Here is a 26254-nt window from a genome sequence, read left to right as displayed (position 1 = left end):
CTTTGTGATTAATAATGTTGTTGATGAAGGTGCTCTTGCCCACATTTGGAACTCCGATTACGGCTATGTGAAGCGCTCGCTGCTGTTGAGGATTCTTGTTGTCGTTTTCAACTGCTTCTATGACTGGCGGCGGTGGTGTCACTTGTGTATTTTCTCCATTGGTCTGTATTGTGGCGGACAAATTACGATGCACACCTGTTGGCCGTAATATGTTTTTATTGCAATTAAGCAATTTTAAAGAACTTGTTAGCCAATATATGCGCATCGCGTTGGTGAGACTGGCAGGTTATCGATATACTAATACTAATCGTACGCCAGTTGCGTTTTAGCGGTATCGATACATTCAATGTGCAGAAAATGTGCGAGCTATCGTGTGTAATCAGTGTTGCCGACGTTGATTCAAAAAAACAGCTAAGTTCGATATTTAAATTAGCTAAATAAGCTATCTGGGCTGCTTTAATATATTGGCTGTTTAGCCGGAAACCCTTAAATATAGCCATTTTTAGCAAGTAGATAGCTGTAGGATTTGGTTAATAAACGTTCCTTTTTACTTTGCAAAAACAAAACAAAAATGAATATAAATATAATCGAAAAGCGGAATTTGAACTTAAGTACCTAACATTAACATTATTAATTTTGCATTGCATAGGTTACAAAGGCTGTCACAGTTAATATAATATAATTCAACATGCACGTCTTTTGAATTTGTTTTGTGCTTGCTTTACAGCTAAAATACCACAATTAAATACCAAATTAGGGGTTACTGAAGTAAAGGGACGTCTGAAAATCATTGCATTCTATAGCGCCGCACTATTCAACCAAAACTGTATCGTGCTCCTGTACTGAATAGAAATCCAATGTTTTAGCACTATTTTCCAATTGCACCACAAGCTCCGGATGTTTGGCATCTATATAGCACAGATGCGGCGTATCTCCGGCTATATGAAAACGCTTCATGACCAGTCCTTGTAATGTTTGCACAGTTATCATGCGGGGCACCTTCTTTTCCCAAACTTCACCCGTCTGCCGGTGCTGTATACGCACTTTAATGAGATTCGATTGTTTGGCTTGAATGCGCGGCACAAAATCAGCTGGCGATCCATATTCTGTGGCAATAAGAGGGAAGTTTAAAAATCGCATCGTTATAACATTGAATTACAACTTACTATTAACAATCAGCAAATAGGTACGATGTTTCTTGTAGAAATCGCGCAATGCATCGGCGCCCAATTTGGTTGCCTGCAGCCAGTCTAATGCATACTTTTTCCATATATCGTATTCGGCTCCACGTCGCTCCTCCGCTGTAACCTTTGCCTTATTGATAAACTGTATGCCGGCTATGCTGGCCACTGCCTTGGAAAACATTTCATCGAAACTCGACTTCAAATGCGGCGTCTTATTTAGGCGCTTCAATTGTGGCAATTTGTCCAGCTCGTTGAATGCCTCAGCCTGATTTAAACCAAGTTTTAAAACTAGAAATGATTTCAATTTGAATTGTTATTCACCTCATTCCATATGGGATTTTGCATTAAGCTCAGCTGCTCCAGCGATACAAACATATTTAGCTTTGCCTGCGGCTCACAGTCCGGCAGCTGCAGCTGCTCAATGCCGTTCTCAATAAGATTGAGGAAACGCAAGGTACGAATATTGCCCAGTTTACACACTTGATCAAAATCCATTAGTTTGGTGCGATGCAGGTCCAGTTCACGCAACTGCCTGAAAATGCGATTGCAGTCGACCACATCCAGTTGACTCAGTGCATTCTCTTGCAAGCTAAGCGATTCAATGTCCGGCCATAGCAGCGCCGTTTGCATCACATCCTGCCAATCCGTAAAGCCGCAATTTCCCAAATTAATGTGTTTCAAGTGACGAAATGCTGGGGCCAGCTCACTGATTTGTGTCTCTGTAGGCAACACCAGCCGATTGGAGCTGCCAAAAAAGTTATTTGTAAAAAGGTTACAGTTAAAGAAAAGACAGCAACTTACCCCAAGTTCAAGTTGCTGAGCATGGGCAGCTGCTGTGTTATGCTGGCCACAATCTCCCAATTCCAAATGAGCGTGTGGCTCACATTCAGCGTTGTCAGCTGCGTCAGATCCTTCAGGTAGCCGGCTGCATTCACTGGAGTATCGTCCACGCTCATCTCCGTCAGCTGTTCAAATTTGCTTTGCTTGCGCGCAATCTTGTCCATGCCCACAACTTCGAAAAGCGATGCTTGCATAGAGGCCTGAGCCTCGCGTATCAGAGATGGGTCCACATTTTTAGAATCGTAATTCAGATAACGCTCCCGTGCCTCATCCTCCAGCGTGGCACAGGGTCCCAGTTTGCCGGGGCGTATAAAACTGCCAGCTGTTGGCATTTGCGTTTGGAAATAACGCTTGCCATCGACAGTGCCATTGTGCTTGCCCCGCATCCCGTCGTCCCACTCAATGCCCAGCCATGTACCCAGGTGGCCGCTGACCTGCATCGGAATTGTTAGTTGCTTAAACGCATTGGAAATCATATTTGTAACAAAGCTTACCTCGCCCACGTATTTGACGGTGCCATAATTGTTGGCTATTTTGATGCGTGTGCCTAGTGGATAAAACAGCTGCGCCTCATCAATGATTCCAACCATTGTTGTTGTTTTTGTTGTTTTACAGCGCCTTCTACTTTGTGTATATATACAGCAAGCAAGCTTTTTACGTTTGGTAATTGTATCTTGTTTTACACTGTTGACAGCGTTTGTTGCACGCAATTCACATAAACATTCTTAAAATATGCATGCAATTTAATTTCAGCTTCAATTTTGTAACGAAATGGAAAATTCTTTATTATTGGAGTGATTGACTCACAGTAAACAAAACAGGGCTGTGAAATCCAGGGCTGGCAATTAGTGCTGGAGCAAGACTTTAAGTATCGCTTAACAAATAATCTGTCAATAGTCATTTTACGATATTTCCCACAGCAGCTGTCAGCTCTAAATAGGAGTATTTTTTATTTTCACGATACAGTCACACGCAAGAGCGGATGGGTTTTTTTTTGCAGTTCGATTGTCACATATATTTTTCCTTTTATTATTTGTTTGAATTAGGACAATTGTAAATAGTTAAACTTATAAATGCATTTATGATCAATAATAAAAGGCACGTCTTTGTTAAAGTGAACACGACGCACACTCAAACGCTGCCAAGAAACGATCGCACCGGTATGTAAACACTTGTGTATAAAAACAGGTGTAGCTGTGCGCTAGAAAGCGGTACATCCCCAAAATACGAATTCTCCAACGCTGAAAGCGTCAAGAGTGAGGGCCGCCATATCACAGTAAGTGCCACGTCAACTTTAAGAAAAGCTAAAAAGAAAACACGAAGGAGCGAAATACGAAACGAGTCGCGTCCGAAACACTTCTGCGTCTGTGTTGGAATTGCATTTGTGTGCGCCCTTCGCCTAAGAATTCAGTCTACAATTGGCAGTGGTAAAGTGCAGTAGAAGCAGATTTTAATTCGGAGAAGTGAACGTGAATATGGCGGATGATAAATTGGAGGTATTTAGTGCCCAATAAATAAAATAAAAATTCGCATATTTAAATTGCATGCTTTGCTTTAGGCACGCGGCTATCAACTGCGCCTGGTTGAGTACATAACTAGACGCAATGGCATTATTTATTTGCCCACCGGCTCGGGTAAAACATACGTGGCCATCCTGGCACTGAAGCGCTTCTCCCACAACATGGACAGGTTAGTGCATACTAACTACAAGTCTAAAACCAATTTAAAAAACATTTTATGAAAGAACAAATGAGTGTGCTGCTAAGAGATACCCTGCACACAACAATTCTTACACAAACACAAACGCGAACGCATGCATTTCACAATCTTCATGAGAATTGTTTTTAACAATTTCCGATTTATTGCCCGATTGTTACTAAGTTCGTAATTATTAACGTCTAAATAATAAACTAATTTTGTGCTCTTTAGCTTTAATAAACTGCCAGTTGTGCTCCGAAATCGAAGCTTAAAATTGACGTTTATCGCAGGTAAATGCGAACAGTTATCTATAATTTGAAATTAGTTAGAACTACCTGTACCAGGTACCTTTGCCTTTGTCATAATGTAACAAATCTAATTAAAAGGAAACATTTTTAAAATTACTTAAATAATTAAAATTCGGATTCATTTTCAATTATAAATTATAAATTTTAATAAATTATAAATTAAAATTAAAAATTTTTAAAAACTAAAGCAAATATAAGAAATAATAAAAACAATAAAAATGGTGGCAAAAATAGTAAAAAACAATTTTAACATAAAAGTTCCAATGTACCATTGATAAACTAACGTGTTGCTGGGTCGTATAGGCCACCCGAGATGTTGTTTTATCCGGATACCCATCAAAACTGGCTTCACATTTCAATTGACACACATTTTTTGTCGTCAGGTTCCTTTAGTTGTTATAATGTAAAAAATCTAATGAAAAGGAATCATTTAATAATTACTAATACAATTATAGTTTTGATTCTTTTTTTTCATATACGCTCAAAATTATTATATAAACTTACGCAAATAATATAAGCAATAGCAATTGTTGCAAAAATAGGACATTATGTAACATAAAAGTTGCAATGTACTATTCGTAAACTAAGACACCCGTTTTTGGTACAGTTTGTGGCAAACTCGCTGCTGGGTCGTATAGGCCACCCGAGATGTCGTCTTATCCGGAAACACATTAAAACTGGCTTCACATTTCGAGTCACACACACTTGTAGTCGTCTACATATATATGATCATAAATTGCTATAGTATATTCCAGCGCTCGTATTTGTTTACATATTGCAGATCGATCGAGGAGGGGGGCCAGCGAGCTTTGTTTATTTGTAATACGGTTGAGCTGGCCCGCCAGCAGGCCGTCTACGTTAAAAAGTTTACAAATTTTAAAGTTGGATTCTATGTCGGCGAGCAGGGCACCGACAATTGGAATCGTTCCAAATGGGCGGACGAAATACGTGACAATCAAGTGAGTACACAACGGATATACATATATGTATATCAAATATTTCTTTCTTTATGGTTTCATATTACAATATTCTGCAAGAGCATATAATCTTACGATTCTACAAAAATATCATTCCTTTTAGATTTTTACTTACAAGTACAATCACGTATCGACACATGAGTCATACAACATATTTCTTATCTATTAGCAGATATGCCCGCCTTATGTGCATTTCCGATTTTAAACGGACTTATCTTTTCGTAACTTTCTAGTAAAATCAACGGGTAAACAATTTCAGCTGTCCAATAAATAGTATTACCAGATAATCTATTTTAAATATTATTAATCCATTTTCTATTATTGCTGTATCAAGAATTGTTTAGCTGATGAAATATTTTCTTCATTAAATATGTTAATTAAGGATATTAATGTGTAAACAAAAGATTCTGGCAGAGCTTATCGTAGCTTAGCATAATTTTGTTAAGGGCTAGCATGCTCTCAGAGGGAGTACGTACTCATGAATATATGGTCTTATACACAGTGCTCCCGGGCATTCGGCTCTGGGATGCATGGTCAGCACTTATGCCGACATACGCGGCGCACAAACATAAGAGTTGTCTAGAAACAATTTTTAAAATGTATTGAACACATTTTCTTCTGCTTCACAGGTGCTGGTGGGCACAGCTCAAGTCATACTTGATTTGTTTCTGCAAAAGCACATGGAACTGAAGTCGGTGAGCATTGCGATTATAGATGAGTGTCATCATGGAACCGGTGCGCATCCGTATCATGAGTTTATGCGACTGTTTCAAATGCAATCGGGAACCTCGTCGCTGCCCCGGGTCGTGGGTCTGACGGGCGTTCTAATCAAGGGCAATGAAATCAAGCAGGTGGGCAAAAAGTTAAAGGAACTGGAGACCACATATCGTGGCAACATTGTCACCGTCTCCGACATGAAGGAAATGGAGAATGTAATACTGTAAGCAAACACACTTCTGCACTCTAATAAATATTGACCTTCTTCTACTTTCTCTCTTTCAGTCACTCGACAAAGCCACGGGAATGTCTAATCACGTATAAAGCGGTGGTACAGAAATTGGAAATAATTGATAGCATACGCTGCAACATCGAGAGCTTCTATAAGGCGATGGATCTCGTCGATATTGGCCATCAACCAGTGCGCATGTCGAGGGGCATGCGTTTGCAGCGCGAACCGAACAAGAAGAATGCCATTAAGACAGTACTTAATGACTTTCTATTCCAAATCGAAAACTATGGCGTCTATGCAGGCTCGATTGCCATCGTTTCTGTGCTGGTCGAGTTCGAGATTAAGCGCCGCCAGGCCGAGACACTCTCCATGCGAAACATGTATCGTGCTGTCATTACGCTCTGCGAGTGTATACGCCACGCGCTGGTTGCCAAGCTGCGCGACATGCTCGACGATGAGGAGATGTCCGATGATGAGCTCAATTCCGAGGAGGTTATCATGAACTTCTCTACACCCAAGGTGCAAATGTTTTTGCATTATTTAAAGAAAGCCTTTGCCAACAAAGATCCCAAGGAAATTTGTTGTTTGGTCTTTGTGGAGCGTCGCTACACGTGTAAATGCATCTATGGGCTGCTTCTCAACTTTATTGCCGCCACGCCCGAGCTGCGCAATTCGCTATTCCCACAGTTTATGGTTGGACGCAACAGCATTTTTCATGATTTCGAGAGCATTCTTGAGCGTCGCTGGCAGAAATCGGTGAGTAGCCCCCTCGAAAATAAACTTTTATGCCCGTCGACCTCGCAAACTACAACAGCTAGAGGAATATATTTAAGGAATATATATTCCTGTATATCATAAGCAGAACAAGTTAGCTATTTTGATACCTTCTTCTCTCCATGACCGCAATATCGTTAATGAGACTTGAAACTTTACTCGAAAATTCTAAGCGCTAGCAACACGCACAAACGTGGAGTAGACACAAATTAATTATATTTCATTATTTGGAAACCTTAATCGGAATCGGGATCGGAAATTAAAAAATATATTTTTTTTAGCTAAAGATTTGTGCTTTAATATGTACACACATCATAGCACACCTTATTTGGTTCTTGAAAATTTCATAACGATCGAGCCATAAAAACTGTGCTCCCTTTCGGCGTACGTGCTTTTCCTATTCATTTTCGTTTTCTTTGTTATCGTGATTGAATCAGAATCTGGTGATTCACACAGAATTCCATGCGCTATGTTATCGATTATTGACTCCGATTTCTTCTGCTTTCTCATTCTGCAGGCCATTCAACAGTTTCGCGATGGCGAAGCCAACATGATGATATGCTCCAGCGTGCTGGAGGAGGGCATTGATGTGCAGGCCTGCAACTATGTGATTATACTGGATCCGATCAAAACCTTCAATATGTATGTGCAGACCAAAGGACGGGCACGCTCCAAGGACTCGTCGTTTATATTGTTCTCATCGGAGATGGAACGGCAAAAGATATCAGAGCAGATACATCAGTATCGAAAGGCACATGACGAGATAGGCGAATATCTGAAGGATCGTGTGCTGGAGCGCACGGATCCGCAAATGGACGAGATGAACGAGCACTTCCAGGATGAAATACCGCCGTTCGTCAACAAGAATGGCGCCGTGCTGCTGGCCAGCAGCGCACTGGCTCTGCTGCATCGCTATTGCCAGCAGATGCCATCGGATGCGTTTGGCATTGTGCTGCCTTGGTTTAAGCTGCTAGAGACAGAGGAAGTGAAAAAATTTACTTCAGATTGGCAGAGAAGGCATATAGTGTCCGTCACTTTACCACTGAATTCCACGCTACGCGAATCCATTTATGTAAGCCAGAACGGAATATTTATAGCACAAAACCAATTTTCCTTCTCCTTTTGCAGAGTGATCCCATGTCTTGTGCCCGCTGGGCCAAGATCTCGGCGGCTTTTAAGGCCTGCATCAAACTGCACGCCTTGGGCGAACTCAATGAGCGCTTTTTGCCCACAACAGTTAACGAACGCGTTGCCGAGATCGCCAATTTTCACTTTGAGCACTGGAAAAAGTATGGCGATGATGGTGCGTAATGCAAATTACAGATTACCTGTCACTGATTGAAAATTTCAGATATACTCACTCATATTTCACTATCGAAAAAGTTCCACAAAAATGTATAAAGCTTACTTTTTGGACAGTATTTGTAAACAGTCTAAACCCATTCCAGCTTCTCTATGCTTCTAACATAACATAACAACCGAGTTAAGTACTGATCTAATATTTGGTATATAGAAAGCAAGAATAATTTCGAACTTCCGTTTAAAACAAATTCAGTGATGGATCTCTCAGCAAATGAAATGTGGAAAATACAAATTTAAATGCATATAGATCTTCAACAATGTATTTTGTTCGACGCAATTCCTCTTCATATATTTTATTATTTTATATTGAAAGAATTAAAGTTATTAAGATTCAAGTCCGGAAGGCAGACCTATAATGAGATCCCTTAGTAGTTGTTGGGATTTTGTTGGCCTTTTTCCATTTAAAATAAGATTTTCTGGCTTGTCCGGCTCTGAGACTACCCTTAGTTTTTAAGTATCTATGGTAAATGCTTGCGTATATCGGATTCACTAATTCGTAACGTTTTCCCCCCTTCCAGTGACCATTAAGCGCAGGGATCGTGAACAGGTGAAAACAAATATGAAAACGTATGCAACGAAATGCCCATCGGAACTAAATGATGCCATGCCGCGAGTGGGTGAGGTTTGCTACGCCTATGAGATTGTCCTGGAGGCGCAATACGACCGGAACGAATATACACGTCACATGTACGACTCGCTCCAAACACGTCGCAACTATGCCCTGCTGTTGAGAAAGCGTCTGCCGCGTCTGGCCACGATGCCGCTGTTCAGCCATCAGGGCGAGATGCATGTGCATGTTGCGGAACAGCCGCTAGAGCTGACAATTGAGAAGCAGCAACAGTTGGAGCAGCTGCAGCATTTCCATGTTATGATCTTTCGCGATCTGCTGCGCATTTGGCAGCCATTCTTTATGCTCGATCGTTGCGGTGGCGAGCACACATTTCTGGTGGTGCCGCTCTCGGCGACGCCTGGCGTCGGCATAGACTGGCCCCTGGTAGAGCAATTCCAGAGCCTGCCCAGGGCGCAGGCCATCAGCTTGGCACAACGCAAACAAATGCCGCCACCAAAGCCCGAGGACTACGAGGGCAAGGTTGTTACGCAATGGTATGCCAACTATGATGAGAAGCGCATGCTAGTGACCAAGGTGCACACAGATCTGACGCCCATGAGCATGATGGAGGAGAAGCAGCAGGATAAGAGCTACTATCAGTTCACCATGGCCAAATATAGCAATTATATTGGCGATGTTGTCCACAAGCAACACTTCCTGATCGAGGTGCGCGAATTGACCGATCAGCTGAATTTTTATGTGAAGCAACGCACCAAATCCTCGGCACAGAGCAAGGCGCGTGCCAAGGTGATGCTCATACCAGAACTGTGCTTCAATTTTGCCTTTCCCGGCGAATTGTGGGTGAAGCTGATCTTTCTGCCCAGCATTTTGCGTCGCATATACTATATGTTGCATGCCGAGACGCTGCGTGTACGGATTAACAAGTATCTCGGACTGGATAAATTGCCGCAGAATGGCGTCAACTATAGACCACGACCATTGGAAATTGATTGTTCGCTGCGCCGCAATGTTGATCATCAGGGCAATCCCGTGCACGCTGATGAGTACGAGGAGCCACGTCCGGTTCTAGAGCCGCTGCCCACCAAAGGCGTCGAGATGGCCATGGAGAAACTGGAAATCACCGATTTGGAGGTGCCGTGGCAAAAGTATATGGAGCCGTTGGACATTGCGCGCAACATCATGTCCACGTATCCCGTCGAGCTCTCCTATTTCTATAACTTTACCAGCGGTCAATTGCTCAATCTGGACAAACTGGAGCATGAGGATAAAGAGCTCTGGACCCAGACCCAGTTCAAAATGCGCGAGGGCAACATATACAGCTGTCAGAAGAGCGACAATAAGCTGCCCGCCCTGCTACCCGCCGGCGGCGATAATGGCAGGCGGGTCGAACAGGTGCAGCTGTCGGTCCTACAGCGCAGCATCTCCAATGAGCACATAACGCCGGCAGAGCAGGGCGAATTCCTTGCCGCCATCACATATGCGGGCAGCGTTGATGTCTTTGACATGGAGCGTTTCGAGCTGCTCGGCGATTGCTTTCTCAAGCTCAGCGCCACGCTCTATTTGGCCAACAAGTATCCGGACTGGAATGAGGGCATTTTAACCCAGGTTGGTACAGTTCGTTTCTTAGTAAAAATAAATAAATAAATAAATCAGAATTTCCGGTTGGAACACGCTTGTTTCAAAACCGGCTTGCAGCCTTAATTCCAATCAAGACCTGACTTTACAACTGAATCTTATGTATTTATACACACTCCGATTAACTGGAAGCTAGATTAGTAAGCACGATTAAAATATTTGATTAAGATAGAAATACTATGTCTATATTATATAAGCACTTTGTGCATGATAAGTGTTCATGATTATATAGACATATTATGACATTTTTTGCTATTCATTAATGCCGCCTCTCCTTCTCCTCGATTGAATTGAATGCCTCAATTAGGTGAAGTCCACACTGGTCTCCAATCGTAATCTATTGTACTGCCTCAGCGAAACGGATATACCCACTCGCATTTGCAGCACTCTGTTCACACCGAAGTACACCTGGCTGCCGCCCGGCCTATGTCTGCCCCAGAATGTGCTGGCGCTGTGGAAGGAGAAACCGGAATTGGCTGCGCTAGTGGGGCCGCACAATATACGCAATTTATGCATTAGCGAGGAGGAGGTGTTCGGTAATGGCAAATGCGGAGAACATGTCTATCGCAGTTTCGTGGATGGCTGCCAAGCGAATCAGTATACACATCATGCGGGCATGGACTTTAGTAGCGAGATCAATTTCTGTGTGGGATTGGTCCAGATGCCGGACAAATTGATTGCCGATACGCTGGAGGCGTTGTTGGGCGTGGTCGTGAAGAACTATGGTCTGCAGCACGGCTTCCGCATGCTTGAATATTTTGGCATCTGCAAGTCGGACATTGGCAAGCCGTTGACCCAATTGCTGGACCTGCACCTGGGTAGCGCACGCATGCGGACAAATATATCGCAGCGCGAAGTGGATGGATTTTTGATTAACCATCAGCATTTGGAACAGAATCTGGGCTATACATTCCGTGATCGCGCCTATCTGCTGCAGGCGCTGACACATCCCTCAAATCCGACAAATCGTTTGACGGGCTGCTACCAGGAGCTAGAATTTATTGGCGATGCCATCTTGGACTTCCTCATCTCAGCATATATATTCGAGCACAAGACACGGATGACGCCGGGTCAACTGACGGATCTGCGCTCGGCGCTGGTCAACAATACGACGCTCGCTTGTATTTGTGTGCGTCATCGTTTCCACTTTTTCATCCTGGCCGAGAACGCACTGCTCACGGAGTCCATTCAGAGCTTTGTGCAGTTCCAGGAGTCGCAGAATCATCGCGTCACCAACCAAGTGCGCATTCTCATGGAGGAGAGCGATGTGCAGCCTGAGCCACTCGACTCCGATGACGAATTGGAGCTGGCCGAAGCAGCAAAACATCAAAAGCTCGCTATTAATGGGGCTCATGAGCCGCACGTGGGCGAATTCAACATTTCGCACAATGTGGATGTGCCCAAGGCATTGGGTGATGTCCTGGAGGCACTGATAGCCGCCGTTTATTTGGACTGCCGTGATTTAAATACTACTTGGCAAGTGGTCTACAGACTTTTTGAGCCCGAACTGCTCGAATTCTCGCGCAATGTGCCATTAAATCCCATCCGTCAGCTGTTCGAGCACAAGCTGGCGAAGCCTACCTTTGGCCCGCCCATCATGGACAATAACCAAGTTATGGTCACCTGCCAGTTCATATGCATGGATAAGACCATCAAGGTCTATGGATTCGGCAACAATGGCAAGCAGGCCAAGCTCTCAGCTGCCAAGCATGCACTCCAAAAATTGGCCAAATGCGAGGCATGAGTCCAATTTTATTTTTTAGTTTTTTTTTTATCTTTTTTTTCTATAACTTTCAGTTTGTCAGTAACTTGTAAAGTAGAATTCGAATTATATGTTTTCCCTTAGGAATTTCTAATGTGCATTACTTTAAACGTCGAAACATTTGTTAAAAATACATTTTTTGTAATCATTTTAGCTATGCAATAAATTTTTTATACAATATTTGCAATTATTTATGTACATAAACGTTGTTCAAAGCTCTAATCAGCTTTAAATTGTTCAGTTTTAGTTAAAATTAAATCAAATATTCCTGATCCGTGAATGACATTTGAGAACCTTCATGCAACAAATGAATATCCAAAAATTTCAAATATGTTAACCAAAATATATTAATCAATTTCTATATGTATGTATAAAACTGTCCACCAAGAGCTTGAAGAGAATTTTTACTGTTATGTGGTTTGGAAGAATTTGGAAATTGGCAGAATATAGTTATATTAGCTATTTTTGTTTGCCATTCTTTTGACTATAAATTCATATTCAAAGACGAGGTATGGCTGGCAAATTGGAGTCTAAACAAGTCTAGGCCCGGGCTCAGCACTAAATAAGTGCACAACTTCAACGCTCGAGAGACCTTAATTGCATTTTAATTATTTAGTTTGCGCTTTTATTTACCGCGTGCATTATTATTCATTTTAAAATTCTTTACAATTTGCTTTGTCAAACAAACTTGACGCCGCTTATTTACAAAATGCTGGGCGCATTTATGTTAATTATCAATCCGTCCGCTGGTGATTCAGACACCAACTGGCCGGTTCCAGTTGTTAATCGCTTTTATAATCGCTTGGGCCCGCCACTGGTTTACAATAATTGAAAAGCTTACAATTTACAATATATAAGTAACGTTTTAAAAGAAAAACTTGTACAATTAATTCAGCAATTGAAGTAGAGTCAATTAAATCAAAAAACAAATTAAGCGAACTAACTTGGAATGCCACAAATTGCACAGCAGATTGGGTTTAACAATTTTAACAAAATTGGGAAGAAACATTGCACAGTGGGCCAAAACAGTATTTGACCGCACAAGTGCTGATGAAAGACACACGCACACAAACACGCGTACATATAACTAAGGCTAATGCGGTTTCGTATCAAGTAGTTAGAAATTAAATGAGATTATTTTTGCTCGCCTAAACTAATACACAGATATTGTTCGCGTGCATGCTAAGCGACCTGGGTGAAGTACTCCCAAAACATCTACACTCGACAGGTGCAATCGGGCTTGCTGATGCTGCGCTGTCGCGTCTGTAGATTGCGCAGCGCTGTCCCACCGTACTGTATGCCGCTGCCAATGCGCTCAGGATCCAGCTCGCCTGTCTCTATCTTGGCCAGTATGGTCTTCGAGCACTTGAGGAAAGCTTCCTCGACGTTCTCGCCCGTTTTGGCGCTCGTCTCCAAGAATATAAGCTCTACACAGTATTGGACATAAAAGAAACGCAATGATTGGTTAATTGCCGTCTTCTCATGAGTTCTCTTTAGTATATACGCACCATTTTCCTGGGCAAAGGTGCTAGCCTCCAAGAATGTAACATCACGCGCCTCCTCCAGATCCTTTTTGTTGCCTACCAGCAATATAACTATATTTGGACTGGCCAGCGTGCGTGCATCATTTAGCCAATTTGTTAAAGCATTAAACGAATCCCGCGTTGTGGTATCATATACCAGTAGAGCACCAGCCGCACCACGATAATAGGAGCGTGTCACCGAACGAAAACGCTCCTGGCCAGCTGTGTCCCATATTTGTAGCTTCACCGATTTGCCGCCAACATTCACAATTCTCGAGCCGAACTCGACGCCAATCGTGTGCGAGCTGTCGTCTTTAACTGGAGAAAAATGTAAGTCGTGAGATAAAAATATCTGAAGAATAAATACGGGCCGATATTGTAAATTATATATAGTGTTATCACCACATGGAAACAAGCAAAATATATGTGTACAATAATGTACTGAGTCAGCATTTTGCAATACAGTATACATAAATATATATCATTTTTGGAATCGAAGATGCACTCTTCAATATATTTACCATACAGTTTCTGCCAAAGTGTTTGTTAAACTTACATTTGCTTTCGATGAAATGATGCAAGAGACAGCTTTTGCCGCTGCCCGCACTACCTATTATTAGAAATTTGAACAGGTAATCTGAAAGTTGAGCAAACAACATACAAATGCAATTAACAATTAATTCCAGTTACGAGCGAAAAGTGTGACAAACCGTATGTTTCAGACATGTTATTTGTTTTTGCGTCGTTGTGTTGTTCCTTTGTTGTTTGTTGCTAATGTGGTGGCTAAGCCTCTTTTTTAGCCTATACGTGCCCGAGTTGCCTATGCAAGAATGCTTTAAAAAGTCGGGAAAGTCGAAACTTGATATTTATAAAACTTTTCGTATTGTTTTTAACTAGAAACTGTTGTTGTTCACCTGCAGTACATACCACACACACACATGCACAATTGAACATGAATCATGAACATCGCGAACTGCACTGGAACTGAACTTGTTAGTTCTTATTATAGTTCATAAGTTCATTTTAAGCAAAATATTTACTTTATAGTAAGTGGCATGCCTAAATTATAAAACTGTTTGCTTAAGCATATATCAGCTGCACATATATAAGTAAATACGCGTTATCTTGTTACATTAATGATTCTTTAATACAGTATTTTTTAGCAGGCTTTCTTATCTTCTAAGGTCAATCTAAAAGCGCCTATGAATCCTTCTTCTTTTCTGTGTAGTCTTGATAACAATTAATAGGATCCTTTGCCGTGTACACTGAATAAGCTATCTTGCTGTTTTCAAAATTCTGAAAACAAATATTAATACATATGTTAGGTCCAATTTCCATCAGATAGTTTGTGGGCTGCCTTACCTTAATATCGCCGGTTATCAACGTCCACAAATATATAAAAACGGCTGGCATTAAACTGCTGAGAACAAGCAGCTCAAATGAGTTTAGCTCGCCAAAAATAGCCACATTCATTTTTATTTATTTAATTTAAATGCAATAAGAATTTTAACGCAAATGCAAGCTATGACAAATTGTTGTTATCACGTAGGCCTCCTGAAAGGGTTGCCAGCGTTGGCAACGATGAAAAGCTTTCAATAAAAAATTATTTAAAAGCAATGGAGCAGATAATTATTTTGTATAAACCAAAATGACAACTGTTTGTTTTAATTAAGACAAAGCCAATATTTACTCCAATCTTTAAAATATTTGGAGTGGCCAGGGCTACATTATGACAATGACAGCTGGCATGGGCGACCCTTTCAGATTTGGTATTTTTTGGTGTATTGCAATACGGGCATACTGCGATCTGTTAGTGAATATTTATTTGCAAGGAAAACTTATTTAAACCCGAATAAAATGGCTTTCCGCTTACCCTTTGGCAAGAAGCACGCTGAAATCGCGTCAGCCTTGTAAGTAAACTTAAAATAAATCATGGCTATGCTGCTGCTACTTTTCTTGCAAGAGTGGAGTAACTGGCGAAACACATTGCATAATCCAAAGATGGCAATTCAGACAAATTTTACATTTATTCATTCTTTTTGTTTCAGCGTTAGCTCCGGCGCAGGATTCGGAGGCGCCGCTGGCCTGGCCCTGCTCTACTACACCGACTGGAAATTGGTGCTTCAGTACATGCCCATCTATGGTTCCAAATTCGACAAGAGCGAATAATCTGATGTTTAAACTAGATTAACAAAATATGTTTAAATGACGGTGAATAAAATAAGTTGAATTCAATGCTTGAATTTTGTTATAATTTGCCATGTTGCTGCACAATATGTTTTATTAATAATTTGCGTATATGTTTACGTGTAAGTACAAGTACTATGCATAACAGTGGTTAGTTACGAATTTCAATGTAGATTTTACAAAGGAATCTGCGTTTATAATAAAGGTTGGTTCGTTGATTCGAATTTTCGTATTTCGATTTCACTATCTAATTTAACATTTAGTTTTGTCTTAAGTACAATGTTACTTTTGCTTAATATATTGGCTAGCCTAATTTGATTAAAAATCGTATAAAAACTACATAATCGAGCATTTGTATTCGAATAGTTCTTTTTCGTAAAGAGGAAGAGATTGTTGTAAACATTTGTGGAAGCACAAATCGACCGGCGATTCAAAAAAATGAATTTTGACAAATGTGTGTGTATTTGTGTGGAATTTGAAATTTGAACACAAATGCTTCAAGGAATGTGCACTAAGCTAAATATCCGGTTCCACAAAGGAAGCTGGAAATAAACCAGTTTTATGAGTGCGCGCATGTGTGCCCTTATACCATCCATTCTTCTGCTTGCGCTGCACATAGATAATATCGCCTGGTCGCAATTCCAACTCGATTTCACTATTCGGCGGATAGGGCACAATGCAACGAAACCGACTGCAATGCAAATACATTTGATTAAACATAAGTCAATAATACAAATTAATAATAAAGTTACCTCTCTCGCGTGCAGTATACCGATTTCGTGGTGGCACTGGCCTTAATGGCCGCTTCGGTTATAACGTTGCTGTTGGTGTTCAGGTTGCTATTGCTGCCACTGAGCACATGACCCGCGTCCAGGCTCTGAGTCTTGCGATGATTGGGCGCTATAATCATGTTGGCATGCAGCTGCGTTTGTGCATTGGCTTGCGTATGGCTTGTTGCGGGCGGCGGGGGCGAGACAGCATTGTACATGCTGCGAAATGTAGCCGCATCCAGGGATTGTCTAGCGCTGCAGTGGGAAAACGAGATTAGCTGTGATTTCTCTACGTGAATCTAATTTCTAAACAAACCAAAGCAAATGCGGTCGCTCTTTGTTGCTTTTGATGCGCTGCGAGCCGTAGGAAACGCTGCTGTTCGGCTGAAATTGTGGACCCCCAGTGGAAGGCGTTGAAACTGCGACTGTTTCCTTCAGTGGTTGACTTTGCTGCAGCTGACTTGGACATGAACCGGATCTGTAAAAAGACGCATTAGCTGGGAAAGCCTAGCAAAATAATACATGTTCACACAAACCTGACATGCACTGGATGCAATGGCGCCGCCTTAACGCTGGCTTCAGTAGTTGTGCTGGTGGTCTCCTTGGGCGCCTGTTGCTGCTGCTGCAGTGGTGCACCGGGCGATTTTGAACGTGTTTTCATGTGCGTCAAACGTCGCATAAGCCCCACAGCGCCAGAGCTGCTGCCAGCATTGTCCGGTTTGCTATCCGTGCTGCCGCTGGACTTGCGACTGAAAAGCGCCTCCACGGGCTTGGTCCAGACGGAACAGCTGGTGGTTGACTGCGTGGGTTGCAGCTGTTGCTGTTGCCGAGGCGGCAAGTCTGGTGGCTGTGTGGGCAGCATATTACTTAGACGCACATCCAGCGACTGCGCCGGCGGGGTCGCATTTACATCTGTGGAGGGCGTCACATATTTCCACTGATGCATCAGCTGCTGCTGATCGCGTGTGCGCAAAGGCGTCAGATAGTTGCCCGGAAAAACGCCCGTTATATCCAGCCAGTTTTTGCCCTTGTACCAGCCATCCACGCAGCGTTCGGTGACAATGTAAACGCAGCCCTTCTTCAACTCCAGCTCGTCGGACTGACGCGGCTTATAGGGAAATAGCGCCAGGTAGCCCCAGGGCAGTGTTGGCGGCAATTGTTGTTGATGCACGTGGGTCTTCAGCACCCGCGATGTCTGCGACGGCTGCGTTATGGCTGCGGTGGCGGCTGCGTTTGCCTGCTGCGAGCTAAGCTCCAGACGACTCAGCTCGTGCGGCAGACTCAATATCTCAGCGGAGTGGCGATTCGTCTGCAGCAAACTAAGCGGCGCCGCCTGCAGCAAAGCATTTAACGAGTGGCGTTTCTCCTTGGCGCCCTTGTCACGATAGCGCACTGAACCGCCGCCGGCAGCTACCACAGCAGCAGCAGCAGCAGCTGCGACATGTTGTGGCGTATTGGGCAGCGACTGATGATTAGGACTGGAATTGTTGGAGCTGCATGTGGAGCTCGAGTTGCTGCTGCTGCTGTTGTTGTTCGAGGAATTGCTGTTAGAGGAACCCGTGCTGGATTCATTCGAGTTGTGGGTGGGATCGATTAGCGGCACCGGCGGCAGGGCGCGCTGTTGCATCAGTTGTGCCGGTGGCGCCAGTGGCAGTGGATTGGTCGAACTAACGCTCTCCAGCAGCTTCTTAGCAGCAGCATTCAGCTCCACGAAAGCAATGGGAAATATGCCAATTGTTTGTCCAATGCGTCCCTCAGCCCAATTATGATCGACACGGCGGAGAACATGGATAACGGTGCTCTTTTTAAACTCCAAGCAGCCCTCCTCATCGCTCGGGCCCATCTTAAAGTCATACATGGCAATGCACTGTGGCATGGGCAGAGCGACGGCTACTTTAACGTAGTTAATAGGAAATGTGCCCTCCTGGCCATTGGCCTGGCCCACAAACCAGTTGTTGTCGATACGCTGCTTTAGCAATATTAAATCGCCCTTCTTAAACTTTAAGTCGCTGGCTTCGCTGCTGGCGAAATCGAATAGCGCATAGGCGTGCGGCAATAGGAAACGTCGCTGCTTTTGGCGCGCCGTTTGCAGTGCTTCCTGTTGGGCGTGCTGTTGCTGCTGTGATATTTGTTGTTGTTTTTGCTGTTGTTGCTGCTGCTGCTGTTGGGTTATTTGCGTGGGGGGCAACTCCGGCTGCAGTTGTGTTTTATTTGCATTTGGCAGTGGCAACTCTTCGCTTTTAGTGTCGCTCTTGCCAGCGTTTTGTTTCATTCCTATTGAGTAATGAGTAAAGTATTAGCTACGTGGCTGCCCACAATTGTTTCAAATTATAAGCATGGGCTGACGACGCCCACACAACACACTTACCTTCTAAAATTCTCATCAGCAAAACATTTGGCGGCAGCTCGTCGATGCGACAATTCACCATAACACGACATTCCGGACAGCGCAGCTTGTGCTGGCTGGCCACGATATCCTAGAGAGCAAACAAAAAGCATATAATTTACAACAACAACAATAATAATAAGAGAATACTTACCAACAAGCACTTGCGACAAAAGGTGTGTTGACATGGCAATACTTTGGAGGTGGTGTCTAAGCGTTCTAGACACACCGAACACTCCAACAGGTCATTCAATGTGTGCTCGTCCATTTGATTTAGTTTAAATCGCTTTATTTTGCATAATTAATAGTCTTCCTCCCTCTCTCTCTATCGGTCTCCGTCTATATCACAAAATCTCAAGGATGGTCACAATTTGAATTTCGTGCAAAGCAACATTCCAAAAAGCACACGCACACACATACACCGCGCACACGTACACAGCAAACAAGCGAGCTTGTGAAATACATACATATGTATGTACAAAAGAATTGTTTGGCTTTTTGCAACTAATTACTACACTTTACTTTTTAATAATTTTTTAAACTACATTTTCACTGTTTTGTTTGTAACTAAAAAAAAGTGCAGGTTATTTAAATTCTACTTTATAAACGCCAGCCAGCGTGCAGCTCGTGGCCATTATTGAAATATACAACTACAGATATGTATAGAGCCACACGGATACAAACCAGCTTACTTCTGAGCCACATAGCAGGCCAATAATATAGAAACACCTGCCAATGTGCACTTATTCAATCCATTTTTAAATGATATTCTGAAAAGATTTACAAGCATATAATTAATATATAACAGCTACTTGCAGCATATATATGTGCCTTGGACCTACATTTTTATAAAACATTGCTGATATTGTCCTATGTAGTGTGCTGTGTCTATTGCAATGTACAGCGGCGTATAAGAAACAGAGTGACCAAATCTATTTAGTTGACTGTAGTTGCATGGGACTGGCAGCACTACTGCGGCAAATAAATAATATTAAATATTTATGCACTATAATACTTCATTAAAAATTGTTTTGATTTCAGCTTCTAATAAAACTTGTTTTAGATTCGGAACACTTTTTAGAGCATTGGCGAATTTCTTTTAAATCCCATAATGAAAAAATATATATTGTAAATTATATCGATAAGTAATATATTGTAGATATCGATATCTCAGAGAAATAAAAACATTCCTTCAACCTAACCTCTCTTTTACGAGCGGAACGTGTTTGTTTTGATACGTGCGTGCTGTAAGAACAGCGCTTAAATTCTATTAAACCGCACGTTAATCAAACAAAACAAAGATGCCGAAAGTACGGAGCACAACGGGCAAGCCCCGGACGCAGGGATTTAACCATTCCAACCACTCCATGAATCCAGAGCGACCAACAAGTGGCCTCAAAGGTGTCGCACACCCGCGTACCAAGGGCACCATCAAGCGCCTGCAGATGTATCGCAACTTTAAGGCAAAGCGCGATCGTACTGGCAAAATTCTTACCCCAGCGCCATTTCAGGTAAGCCCGGAAGCTTGCGCCGTTCAGGATGGTTAAGGTAATCAACTCTTGTTGTTTTAGGGTCGTCTGCCCGCTGGAACGATGGCCAGAGTGGAGCCGACTCCAAAATGGTTCAGCAACTCGCGTGTCATTTCACAAACAGCGTTGCAAAAGTTTCAGGATGAGATTGGCAAGGCTGTTAAGGATCCTTATCAGGTCATAATGAAACCTTCCCAATTGCCGGTAACGCTGCTAAACGAGGCCTCCAAGTATCAACGCGTTCATCTGTTGGACACGGAGAGCTTCGACAGCGTATTTGGGCCGAAGAAGCAACGGAAGCGTGTCAGCCTTAAGGTGCGCGATCTAGAGGATTTGAGCCGTGCAGCGGATGAGCAGGCCGATCAATATGATTCTACAAAAGATGTGGATCTCATACGGGAGGACACGGGCGAAAAGAAGGCTGTGCGTGATTGGGTGTTTGGTGCGGGCCAGAGTAAACGCATTTGGAACGAGCTTCACAAAGTTGTGGATGCGTCCGATGTGTTGCTGCAGGTGCTCGATGCCCGCGATCCCCTGGGCACACGCTCCAAATATATTGAGGAGTTTTTGCGCAAAGAGAAGCCGCACAAACATTTGTTCTTCATATTGAACAAAGTAGATCTGGTGCCTGTGTGGGTGACACAGCGCTGGGTGGCAATCCTCAGTGCCGAGTATCCCACAATAGCATTTCATGCCTCGCTCCAGCATCCCTTTGGCAAAGGTAAGTCAATGGAAATGCATTTACATTTTGCATGCAATAATATATCCCAAATATTTGACAGGCGCTCTGATCAATCTGTTCCGACAGTTGGGCAAACTGCACATTGATAAGAAGCAAATAAGCGTGGGTTTCATTGGCTATCCAAATGTGGGCAAATCTTCGGTGATTAATGCGCTGCGCTCCAAAAAGGTTTGCAATGTAGCACCCATTGCGGGCGAAACCAAAGTTTGGCAGTACATAACGCTAATGAAGCGCATATTCCTCATCGATTGTCCCGGCGTGGTTTATCCCTCTGCCGAAACGGACACAGAGAAGGTGCTGAAAGGCGTGGTGCGTGTGGAGCTGGTCACCAATCCGGAGGATTATGTGGAAACAGTGTTGCAGCGCGTGCGCAAGGAGTACATTGCAAAGAACTACAAAATAGAAAACTGGACGACATCCACACACTTCCTGGAGCAGTTAGCCAAAAAGTCGGGTAAACTGTTGAAAGGTGGCGAACCGGACGTAACGGTAACAGCGCGCATGGTGCTCAACGATTGGCAGCGCGGCAAGCTGCCTTTCTATGTGCCACCCGAGGGCTTTGCTACGCCCAAATCACAAGAGGGCAAACCAGCAGTGGAGGAAACAATTGCTGCGGAAGAGGCCGCTGCTGCTGAAGATGCGGATGCCAAATCAGAGGCGCCCACATTTGTTAGCGAGTCTGTGAAGCGGGCACGCGAATTCAAGCAAATTCAGGACTTCCGTAAAATTCGAGTGGGTCTGGATTATGAGCAGCAGGATGAGCGCGAACTGGATCACATTGACCTGGAGCTGCTGGAGCAACAGAAAGCAGAGCGTGCCGCACGCAAAAAGGCGCGCCTGGTCAATCCAGAGCAAGAGGAAGATTCCAGTGATGGTGCCAGCGATTTCTACTCTGAGGACGAATACAATGAGGATCTGCAGCGTGTGGTGCACAAGAAAGCCAAGACCAAGAAGGCACAACAGCTGGCCATCACATCGTCGGGTAAATTCCGCATAGCCAAGGTGCAGCCAGGCGATTCCGATGAGTTGGACGATAGCGATGACGACGATGGACCCAGCAGTAGTGCCAAGGCCCCACGGCTCAATGCCAAACAGAAGCGCGCTCTGGAACGCAGCCAGAAACGCAAGAAAATTGGCAGCAATTTCTATGAGGCAACGAATGTGAAGAATCGCAATCGCAACAAGAAAAAGGATACGTAGCTTTGTTTAACTCTAGGTTGTATAATTCGCTGCAGCAAACGCTAAACATTATAATTAAGAATCCAATAAAACTGTTGCCCCCAAATGAATACAAAAGAAACCGATTTACTCGGCGCACTGTTTCTTTTTTAGTATCTTGCGACCACACAAATCCACCAGACTGTTCTTATCGTGGTCGTAATCTTCGGTATCGGTGCTCGCCTCAGAATCGCTCGACTCGGTGTAGGAACCAATGCCTGGGAGTATGGCGATGCACTTGAGACCGCCAACATCGTGTTTGGTTGTGTTGATGTTAATTGTTGCTGGTGCTGCTGATTTCTCCGCTGGTGTTTTTTGCTCCGTTTTGGACACCTTGCTGGTTGTGGGCAACTCACCATTTTTGCGCTTAATGCCCTGTCCCAGCAGTGACTTTTGTGTATTGCGCGCCGTGGCGGATGCACCGACAGATTTGGCTGTCGTCTTCAGCTCCGCTTGAAGTTTCTGATTTATTAAGCAATTATTATTGATTATTGGTGGCAATGGAAAGTCAAGTCACACTACCTTATCTACGCTCTCCTCCTGCAGCTTTTCAACTCGATTGCGAAAATCCTCCAGCTCCAGCTTCTCGTCACGCATTTGTTGACGCTCAGCGTTCATTTTGTGAGCATCAACAAGCTCCAGGAACTGAACCTCATCATCGTCTAGGCCACGTATTAGGTTCTCTGTATATTAATAATTAGTTAGTTACTGTTGAATTCCATGTTTAATCACCCGAGCTTACTCAGCTTGTGCGCTTCTTCAAATTCCATATCCTTTTTTGTTTTCTGCTCTTTTAAGCGGTCGTATAGCGAGCGTCCGTCGTACGGTTCCTCGGGTCTCTCCATAGGATCCTCGGGCTGCCGTACGCGTTCCCATTCTTCCTGGCGACGTTGGCGTGCTTCTGCTGCCTCGGATTCAGTAACAAATCCGGAACTCATTTTAATTTCATGCAAATGGATTACTATATGGAAAATGTGTTGTCGCCTTTGGGTAGTGTTGATAAACATGCTTTTTTTGTCATCGATTGGCTAAAAACGATTACTGTGCCGAAATAGACGCGCCAACAATATAATTTTGAATTGTCTCTGTGTAACATTTTTTTTAGATTTATGCTTAAACGCTGTAGCCACGCGAACGTGTTTCACGATTCCTTTGTGCAATCCCACTGTATATGGCTTTCTGAGCGTCGCTCATTTGTCGCCACTTCTTACCAGCCATTTGAGCCACAGTTGTGGCTTTAATGTTCGTCAAGCCCCGTGATTTGAGATTTTCACGAAACTGGGCGAGAAATACGAAATACGGATTGACTTGCAAATTCTTAGGCGTATCGCTCATTTTAACGAACTTGTGTAATAAATGTTCGTCACAACTAAAAATTTACTACTGTTAGAATGCATATGTTTTTATAGATATGTGATTCGAACTGTTTTGTCAACTCCTCCCAGGTCCTGATATGAACTGTATGCTGGAAACGTCAAAGCTACTTAGATTAAACCATGATTCTAGATGCTTTAGACACTAAGAATTAGTTTATGTTTGTATATTATCTAACATGTATCTCTTTTCGGTAAACAAATTAATATAATAATTACGAAATTTGACCTAGGTAAACATTCATCGCAAGCTTGCCATATAATCTGTTTACATTTAACAATAATAATAAAATCGAACTTGAGGGCAAAAATGGCACACGGTGTCGGGCAACGCTTTCTATGATGATCACATGGCCATCATCCAACTTGCGGCGCTCCAGCGAGAGGAAGATCTCGCGAGTGCTTTGGCCTCGTTGGTGATGCATTTCTGGCGCAGAATGCCCGCAATGTGGACCAACTCATCGGCACCACCCAGCGTCTTGTCTATCGAGGCAAATGTCTCAATCACCTGTTGCTCGACGCTTACATCACACGGGCGTACATTGAAGCCTTTCGCCTGCTCCGCTGGCAGCTGTAACTTTAGCTCATTGAGACGCTGCTCCCGACGTGCCACGCCCAGAACTATCATGTTCTTAGCCACCAACTGGCACCTGGCACACGATTCAGACAGCGTTCCATTTTATTTATTTATTTTCTATCACAATGTATGATAGTGGGGTGGATACCACTCTTTAAATGCAACAACTGAAGGTAGAACCCCCTTTATAGTCTAACCAGTTGTCGGCTCCAAGCACTTGCGTGGGTAAGACAAATATATTATATTTTTACAAAGTGTCGCTAGTCGTCTGTCATAGTGCTCGTAAACGACCCGATGGCGCGTAACCGATTTGAGCAGTGCTGGCAACTGCCGCTTCAAAAAGTTGCTGTTTCTATCGTTAAAAATAGCTAAATCGATTGGAGCTAAATCACTAATTGGAGTTAAACAAGTTTTTCCCTACATCTTATATCAACGTCAAAAAATACTTAAACCAGTTTCAAATCTTAAATGTTTCCGGTTGAGAATAGCCATATTTAGCTAAAAAATAGCTGAAGTCGCTGCACTATTGAGTGTAAAATGCTCGAGCTTCAGATTGTTGAGATAAACGCTTAACGGAGGTAAAAATATACGAAAGATCTTAATTCAAAACCCCCGTAGAGGGTTATAACATTAAAAACATAACCATTTGGGTTTTATAGAACAAAAAGAGGTTGGCACTCTTAAGTAGACTAGAGGAACGCTGTCAGTATCTACATACATATATTTTTTGGCGCGTTTATTAAACGAACAGCATCCACATATTCGATGCCCATAATATAGCAGAAAAAACATTTCTTTAATGACCTCACAGACAGATAAACGCTTATGTGTACATTTATTATTTTGTATTATTTATTAATATCTCAATAGGAAACATGTTTAGTTAGGGTCATACATTTATTGAAAATTGCTAGTATATTATATGTATTAATGTGTATGTATATATGCGAATATGCCTCCAAAAAAGAGCTATAGGATTAGCAAAATACATGGTATGTATACATATGTATGTTAAAGACGGTTTGAGTTGTTTTTTTTTTCTTTTTTTGGTGCGCACATTAATAAATATTTCTCTACAATATTTATGTATATGTTCAGTTTATAGACATAATTGAGGTCAGCATACATTTACAAGAAACATCAAAGATTATACACATATGCATGCATTTATAGATTTTGCTGTTGTTTTTGTTCTAGTCTATTAGAGTTCGCCGAGAAAACGTAAACAATATTTATGTCTACATATTATGAATACTGCTAGGAACTTGTGTACCTATTCAAAATTGAGCTTATAAAATGCTGCACGAATTCTTCTCGCGAAACGGATTCACCTTCTGACTGGTAAAACCGCTCAGCAGACAATCATCCGATTCATGATCTATCATATACTTCATCATGGTATTACATGCCTCAGAGACCTGGATGCGGGGTATGCCCGCTTCCCGACGCAGTTGCTCATTGATGGTGCGCTGCTGTTGCAAATTAGCAGCCATAATATCCAGAACGGCAGTCTCGGCAAGACCTATGGTGAACGTCAACAATAAATTTGATGCTAGCGAGTAACGTTTAGCTGCAACAAAGGCTGTTCAATGTAATGTTTAAGAGAATATGCTTCAATTTACCTTTAAAAGCTGATTTTAGGCACAGGCTCGAGCTCTTGATTCGACGAAAAATCAATAGTGTTTGGTTTGATACAATACTTATCGCTGAATGTGAAATGTAAATCTATCGATAACAAAAGTGCAGCAGCTGTTGCAGTGCTGCCAACTTGGCAAAAAGTAGCGAGCATTTTGAAATTTATTTTATTTAACAGTTAGAATATATGTAGATATACATATAAGCAAGAGTGCAGGTTCTGTTGCACTGCTATCAAATTGGCAAAGAGTAGA

General features: G+C 42.8%; 11 protein-coding genes and 1 pseudogene across 13 annotated transcripts in view; 3 read left to right on the top strand and 9 right to left on the bottom strand.

The window, feature by feature from the left end:
- The window catches only part of LOC135427198 (GTPase Era, mitochondrial), a 48528-nt gene extending 48232 nt beyond the window's left edge, over positions 1 to 296 (bottom strand). For both annotated transcript variants that reach the window (XM_064680653.1, XM_064680652.1), the window contains exon 1: positions 2 to 296. In XM_064680653.1, coding sequence (XP_064536723.1) covers positions 2 to 265 — 264 coding nt within the window. In that variant the 5' untranslated portion in view covers positions 266 to 296. The remainder of the gene's footprint in view (position 1) is intronic.
- Positions 297 to 525: 229 nt separating this feature from the next.
- Tbce (Tubulin-binding cofactor E) lies at positions 526 to 2848 on the bottom strand. Its single transcript, XM_064680648.1, has 5 exons — positions 2519 to 2848; positions 1986 to 2458; positions 1506 to 1929; positions 1167 to 1449; positions 526 to 1106 (listed from the first exon to the last, which is right to left on the bottom strand). The coding sequence occupies exons 1-5, from the start codon at positions 2612 to 2614 to the stop codon at positions 811 to 813; spliced, it is 1572 nt and encodes a 523-aa protein (XP_064536718.1). The 5' UTR covers positions 2615 to 2848; the 3' UTR covers positions 526 to 810.
- A 165-nt stretch (positions 2849 to 3013) lies between these two features.
- Dcr-2 (Endoribonuclease Dcr-2) lies at positions 3014 to 12436 on the top strand. The gene is made up of 9 exons (XM_064680642.1): positions 3014 to 3520; positions 3583 to 3713; positions 4812 to 4989; positions 5637 to 5947; positions 6010 to 6712; positions 7248 to 7802; positions 7859 to 8033; positions 8611 to 10268; positions 10606 to 12436. Exons 1-9 carry the CDS (start codon positions 3500 to 3502, stop codon positions 12040 to 12042), a joined length of 5169 nt encoding a protein of 1722 aa, XP_064536712.1. The 5' UTR covers positions 3014 to 3499; the 3' UTR covers positions 12043 to 12436.
- Positions 12437 to 12662: 226 nt separating this feature from the next.
- Positions 12663 to 14536, bottom strand: Rab4. 2 transcript variants are annotated; one of them, XM_064680657.1, is made up of 5 exons: positions 14498 to 14515; positions 14294 to 14416; positions 14140 to 14220; positions 13569 to 13901; positions 12663 to 13487 (listed from the first exon to the last, which is right to left on the bottom strand). In XM_064680657.1, exons 2-5 carry the CDS (start codon positions 14307 to 14309, stop codon positions 13276 to 13278), a joined length of 642 nt encoding a protein of 213 aa, XP_064536727.1. In that variant the 5' UTR covers positions 14310 to 14416; positions 14498 to 14515; the 3' UTR covers positions 12663 to 13275. The 2 variants fall into 2 exon arrangements, with proteins under 2 accessions (XP_064536727.1, XP_064536726.1); XM_064680656.1 differs by having other exon boundaries at positions 14294 to 14536.
- A 167-nt stretch (positions 14537 to 14703) lies between these two features.
- On the bottom strand, positions 14704 to 15276 carry LOC135427205 (uncharacterized). Its single transcript, XM_064680661.1, has 2 exons — positions 14946 to 15276; positions 14704 to 14879 (listed from the first exon to the last, which is right to left on the bottom strand). Exons 1-2 carry the CDS (start codon positions 15054 to 15056, stop codon positions 14784 to 14786), a joined length of 207 nt encoding a protein of 68 aa, XP_064536731.1. The 5' UTR covers positions 15057 to 15276; the 3' UTR covers positions 14704 to 14783.
- A 56-nt stretch (positions 15277 to 15332) lies between these two features.
- LOC135427206 (uncharacterized) lies at positions 15333 to 15818 on the top strand. The gene is made up of 2 exons (XM_064680662.1): positions 15333 to 15493; positions 15632 to 15818. Exons 1-2 carry the CDS (start codon positions 15441 to 15443, stop codon positions 15750 to 15752), a joined length of 174 nt encoding a protein of 57 aa, XP_064536732.1. The 5' UTR covers positions 15333 to 15440; the 3' UTR covers positions 15753 to 15818.
- Positions 15819 to 15826: 8 nt separating this feature from the next.
- Positions 15827 to 19558, bottom strand: POSH (Plenty of SH3s). Its single transcript, XM_064680643.1, has 6 exons — positions 19081 to 19558; positions 18909 to 19017; positions 17077 to 18814; positions 16857 to 17018; positions 16523 to 16795; positions 15827 to 16461 (listed from the first exon to the last, which is right to left on the bottom strand). The coding sequence occupies exons 1-6, from the start codon at positions 19192 to 19194 to the stop codon at positions 16287 to 16289; spliced, it is 2571 nt and encodes an 856-aa protein (XP_064536713.1). The 5' UTR covers positions 19195 to 19558; the 3' UTR covers positions 15827 to 16286.
- A 563-nt stretch (positions 19559 to 20121) lies between these two features.
- On the top strand, positions 20122 to 22505 carry Ns2 (nucleostemin 2). The gene is made up of 3 exons (XM_064680646.1): positions 20122 to 20437; positions 20498 to 21176; positions 21238 to 22505. Exons 1-3 carry the CDS (start codon positions 20228 to 20230, stop codon positions 22395 to 22397), a joined length of 2049 nt encoding a protein of 682 aa, XP_064536716.1. The 5' UTR covers positions 20122 to 20227; the 3' UTR covers positions 22398 to 22505.
- Positions 22399 to 23422, bottom strand: LOC135427200 (PSME3-interacting protein). The gene is made up of 3 exons (XM_064680655.1): positions 23158 to 23422; positions 22938 to 23098; positions 22399 to 22877 (listed from the first exon to the last, which is right to left on the bottom strand). The coding sequence occupies exons 1-3, from the start codon at positions 23420 to 23422 to the stop codon at positions 22503 to 22505; spliced, it is 801 nt and encodes a 266-aa protein (XP_064536725.1). The 3' UTR covers positions 22399 to 22502.
- LOC135427204 (uncharacterized) lies at positions 23158 to 23870 on the bottom strand. Its single transcript, XM_064680660.1, has one exon. It carries the CDS (start codon positions 23748 to 23750, stop codon positions 23529 to 23531), a length of 222 nt encoding a protein of 73 aa, XP_064536730.1. The 5' UTR covers positions 23751 to 23870; the 3' UTR covers positions 23158 to 23528.
- On the bottom strand, positions 23819 to 24650 carry LOC135427176 (farnesol dehydrogenase-like; annotated as a pseudogene).
- Positions 24651 to 25392: 742 nt separating this feature from the next.
- Positions 25393 to 26078, bottom strand: LOC135427044 (guanine nucleotide-binding protein subunit gamma-1). The gene is made up of 2 exons (XM_064680464.1): positions 25988 to 26078; positions 25393 to 25935 (listed from the first exon to the last, which is right to left on the bottom strand). The coding sequence occupies exon 2, from the start codon at positions 25856 to 25858 to the stop codon at positions 25655 to 25657; it is 204 nt and encodes a 67-aa protein (XP_064536534.1). The 5' UTR covers positions 25859 to 25935; positions 25988 to 26078; the 3' UTR covers positions 25393 to 25654.
- Positions 26079 to 26254: the final 176 nt, after the last annotated feature.

Source organism: Drosophila montana, unplaced genomic scaffold, assembly GCF_035044405.1.
Source record: "Drosophila montana isolate Dmon_TW-CO22-7 unplaced genomic scaffold, ASM3504440v1 contig_2127_1, whole genome shotgun sequence".
Taxonomy (NCBI): domain Eukaryota; kingdom Metazoa; phylum Arthropoda; class Insecta; order Diptera; family Drosophilidae; genus Drosophila; species Drosophila montana.
Note: the sequence above shows the minus strand (reverse complement) of the source record. Positions and strands in the feature narration are given on the sequence as shown.

What these genes read in the sequence shown, in the direction of transcription:
- Tbce (XM_064680648.1), bottom strand. Translation starts at nt 2,614, where the DNA reads ATGGTTGGAATCATTGATGAGGCGCAGCTGTTTTATCCACTAGGCACA. An exon ending in CTCAGCAACTTGAACTTGGG is followed by an intron (nt 1,930 to 1,985) that starts GTAAGTTGCTGT and finishes CTTTTTTGGCAG; the next exon opens with CTCCAATCGGCTGGTGTTGC. An exon ending in AAAATCCCATATGGAATGAG is followed by an intron (nt 1,450 to 1,505) that starts GTGAATAACAAT and finishes GGTTTAAATCAG; the next exon opens with GCTGAGGCATTCAACGAGCT.
- Dcr-2 (XM_064680642.1), top strand. Translation starts at nt 3,500, where the DNA reads ATGGCGGATGATAAATTGGAG. An exon ending in CGCTACGCGAATCCATTTAT is followed by an intron (nt 7,803 to 7,858) that starts GTAAGCCAGAAC and finishes CTCCTTTTGCAG; the next exon opens with AGTGATCCCATGTCTTGTGC. An exon ending in GAAAAAGTATGGCGATGATG is followed by an intron (nt 8,034 to 8,610) that starts GTGCGTAATGCA and finishes CCCCCCTTCCAG; the next exon opens with TGACCATTAAGCGCAGGGAT.
- Rab4 (XM_064680656.1), bottom strand. An exon ending in TCATTTCATCGAAAGCAAAT is followed by an intron (nt 13,902 to 14,139) that starts GTAAGTTTAACA and finishes ATTTTTCTCCAG; the next exon opens with TTAAAGACGACAGCTCGCAC. An exon ending in CACCTTTGCCCAGGAAAATG is followed by an intron (nt 13,488 to 13,568) that starts GTGCGTATATAC and finishes AATACTGTGTAG; the next exon opens with AGCTTATATTCTTGGAGACG.
- LOC135427205 (XM_064680661.1), bottom strand. Translation starts at nt 15,056, where the DNA reads ATGAATGTGGCTATTTTTGGCGAGCTAAACTCATTTGAGCTGCTTGTT. An exon ending in TGATAACCGGCGATATTAAG is followed by an intron (nt 14,880 to 14,945) that starts GTAAGGCAGCCC and finishes ATTTGTTTTCAG; the next exon opens with AATTTTGAAAACAGCAAGAT.
- LOC135427206 (XM_064680662.1), top strand. Translation starts at nt 15,441, where the DNA reads ATGGCTTTCCGCTTACCCTTTGGCAAGAAGCACGCTGAAATCGCGTCA. An exon ending in GCTGAAATCGCGTCAGCCTT is followed by an intron (nt 15,494 to 15,631) that starts GTAAGTAAACTT and finishes TTTTTGTTTCAG; the next exon opens with CGTTAGCTCCGGCGCAGGAT.
- POSH (XM_064680643.1), bottom strand. Translation starts at nt 19,194, where the DNA reads ATGGACGAGCACACATTGAATGACCTGTTGGAGTGTTCGGTGTGTCTA. An exon ending in TTGCATCCAGTGCATGTCAG is followed by an intron (nt 17,019 to 17,076) that starts GTTTGTGTGAAC and finishes GTCTTTTTACAG; the next exon opens with ATCCGGTTCATGTCCAAGTC. An exon ending in GAGCGACCGCATTTGCTTTG is followed by an intron (nt 16,796 to 16,856) that starts GTTTGTTTAGAA and finishes TTCCCACTGCAG; the next exon opens with CGCTAGACAATCCCTGGATG.
- Ns2 (XM_064680646.1), top strand. Translation starts at nt 20,228, where the DNA reads ATGCCGAAAGTACGGAGCACAACGGGCAAGCCCCGGACGCAGGGATTT. An exon ending in TTACCCCAGCGCCATTTCAG is followed by an intron (nt 20,438 to 20,497) that starts GTAAGCCCGGAA and finishes TTGTTGTTTTAG; the next exon opens with GGTCGTCTGCCCGCTGGAAC. An exon ending in CCAGCATCCCTTTGGCAAAG is followed by an intron (nt 21,177 to 21,237) that starts GTAAGTCAATGG and finishes AATATTTGACAG; the next exon opens with GCGCTCTGATCAATCTGTTC.
- LOC135427200 (XM_064680655.1), bottom strand. Translation starts at nt 23,422, where the DNA reads ATGTTTATCAACACTACCCAAAGGCGACAACACATTTTCCATATAGTA. An exon ending in TGAAGAAGCGCACAAGCTGA is followed by an intron (nt 23,099 to 23,157) that starts GTAAGCTCGGGT and finishes ATTAATATACAG; the next exon opens with AGAACCTAATACGTGGCCTA. An exon ending in AGGAGGAGAGCGTAGATAAG is followed by an intron (nt 22,878 to 22,937) that starts GTAGTGTGACTT and finishes TTAATAAATCAG; the next exon opens with AAACTTCAAGCGGAGCTGAA.
- LOC135427204 (XM_064680660.1), bottom strand. Translation starts at nt 23,750, where the DNA reads ATGAGCGATACGCCTAAGAATTTGCAAGTCAATCCGTATTTCGTATTT.
- LOC135427044 (XM_064680464.1), bottom strand. Translation starts at nt 25,858, where the DNA reads ATGGCTGCTAATTTGCAACAGCAGCGCACCATCAATGAGCAACTGCGT.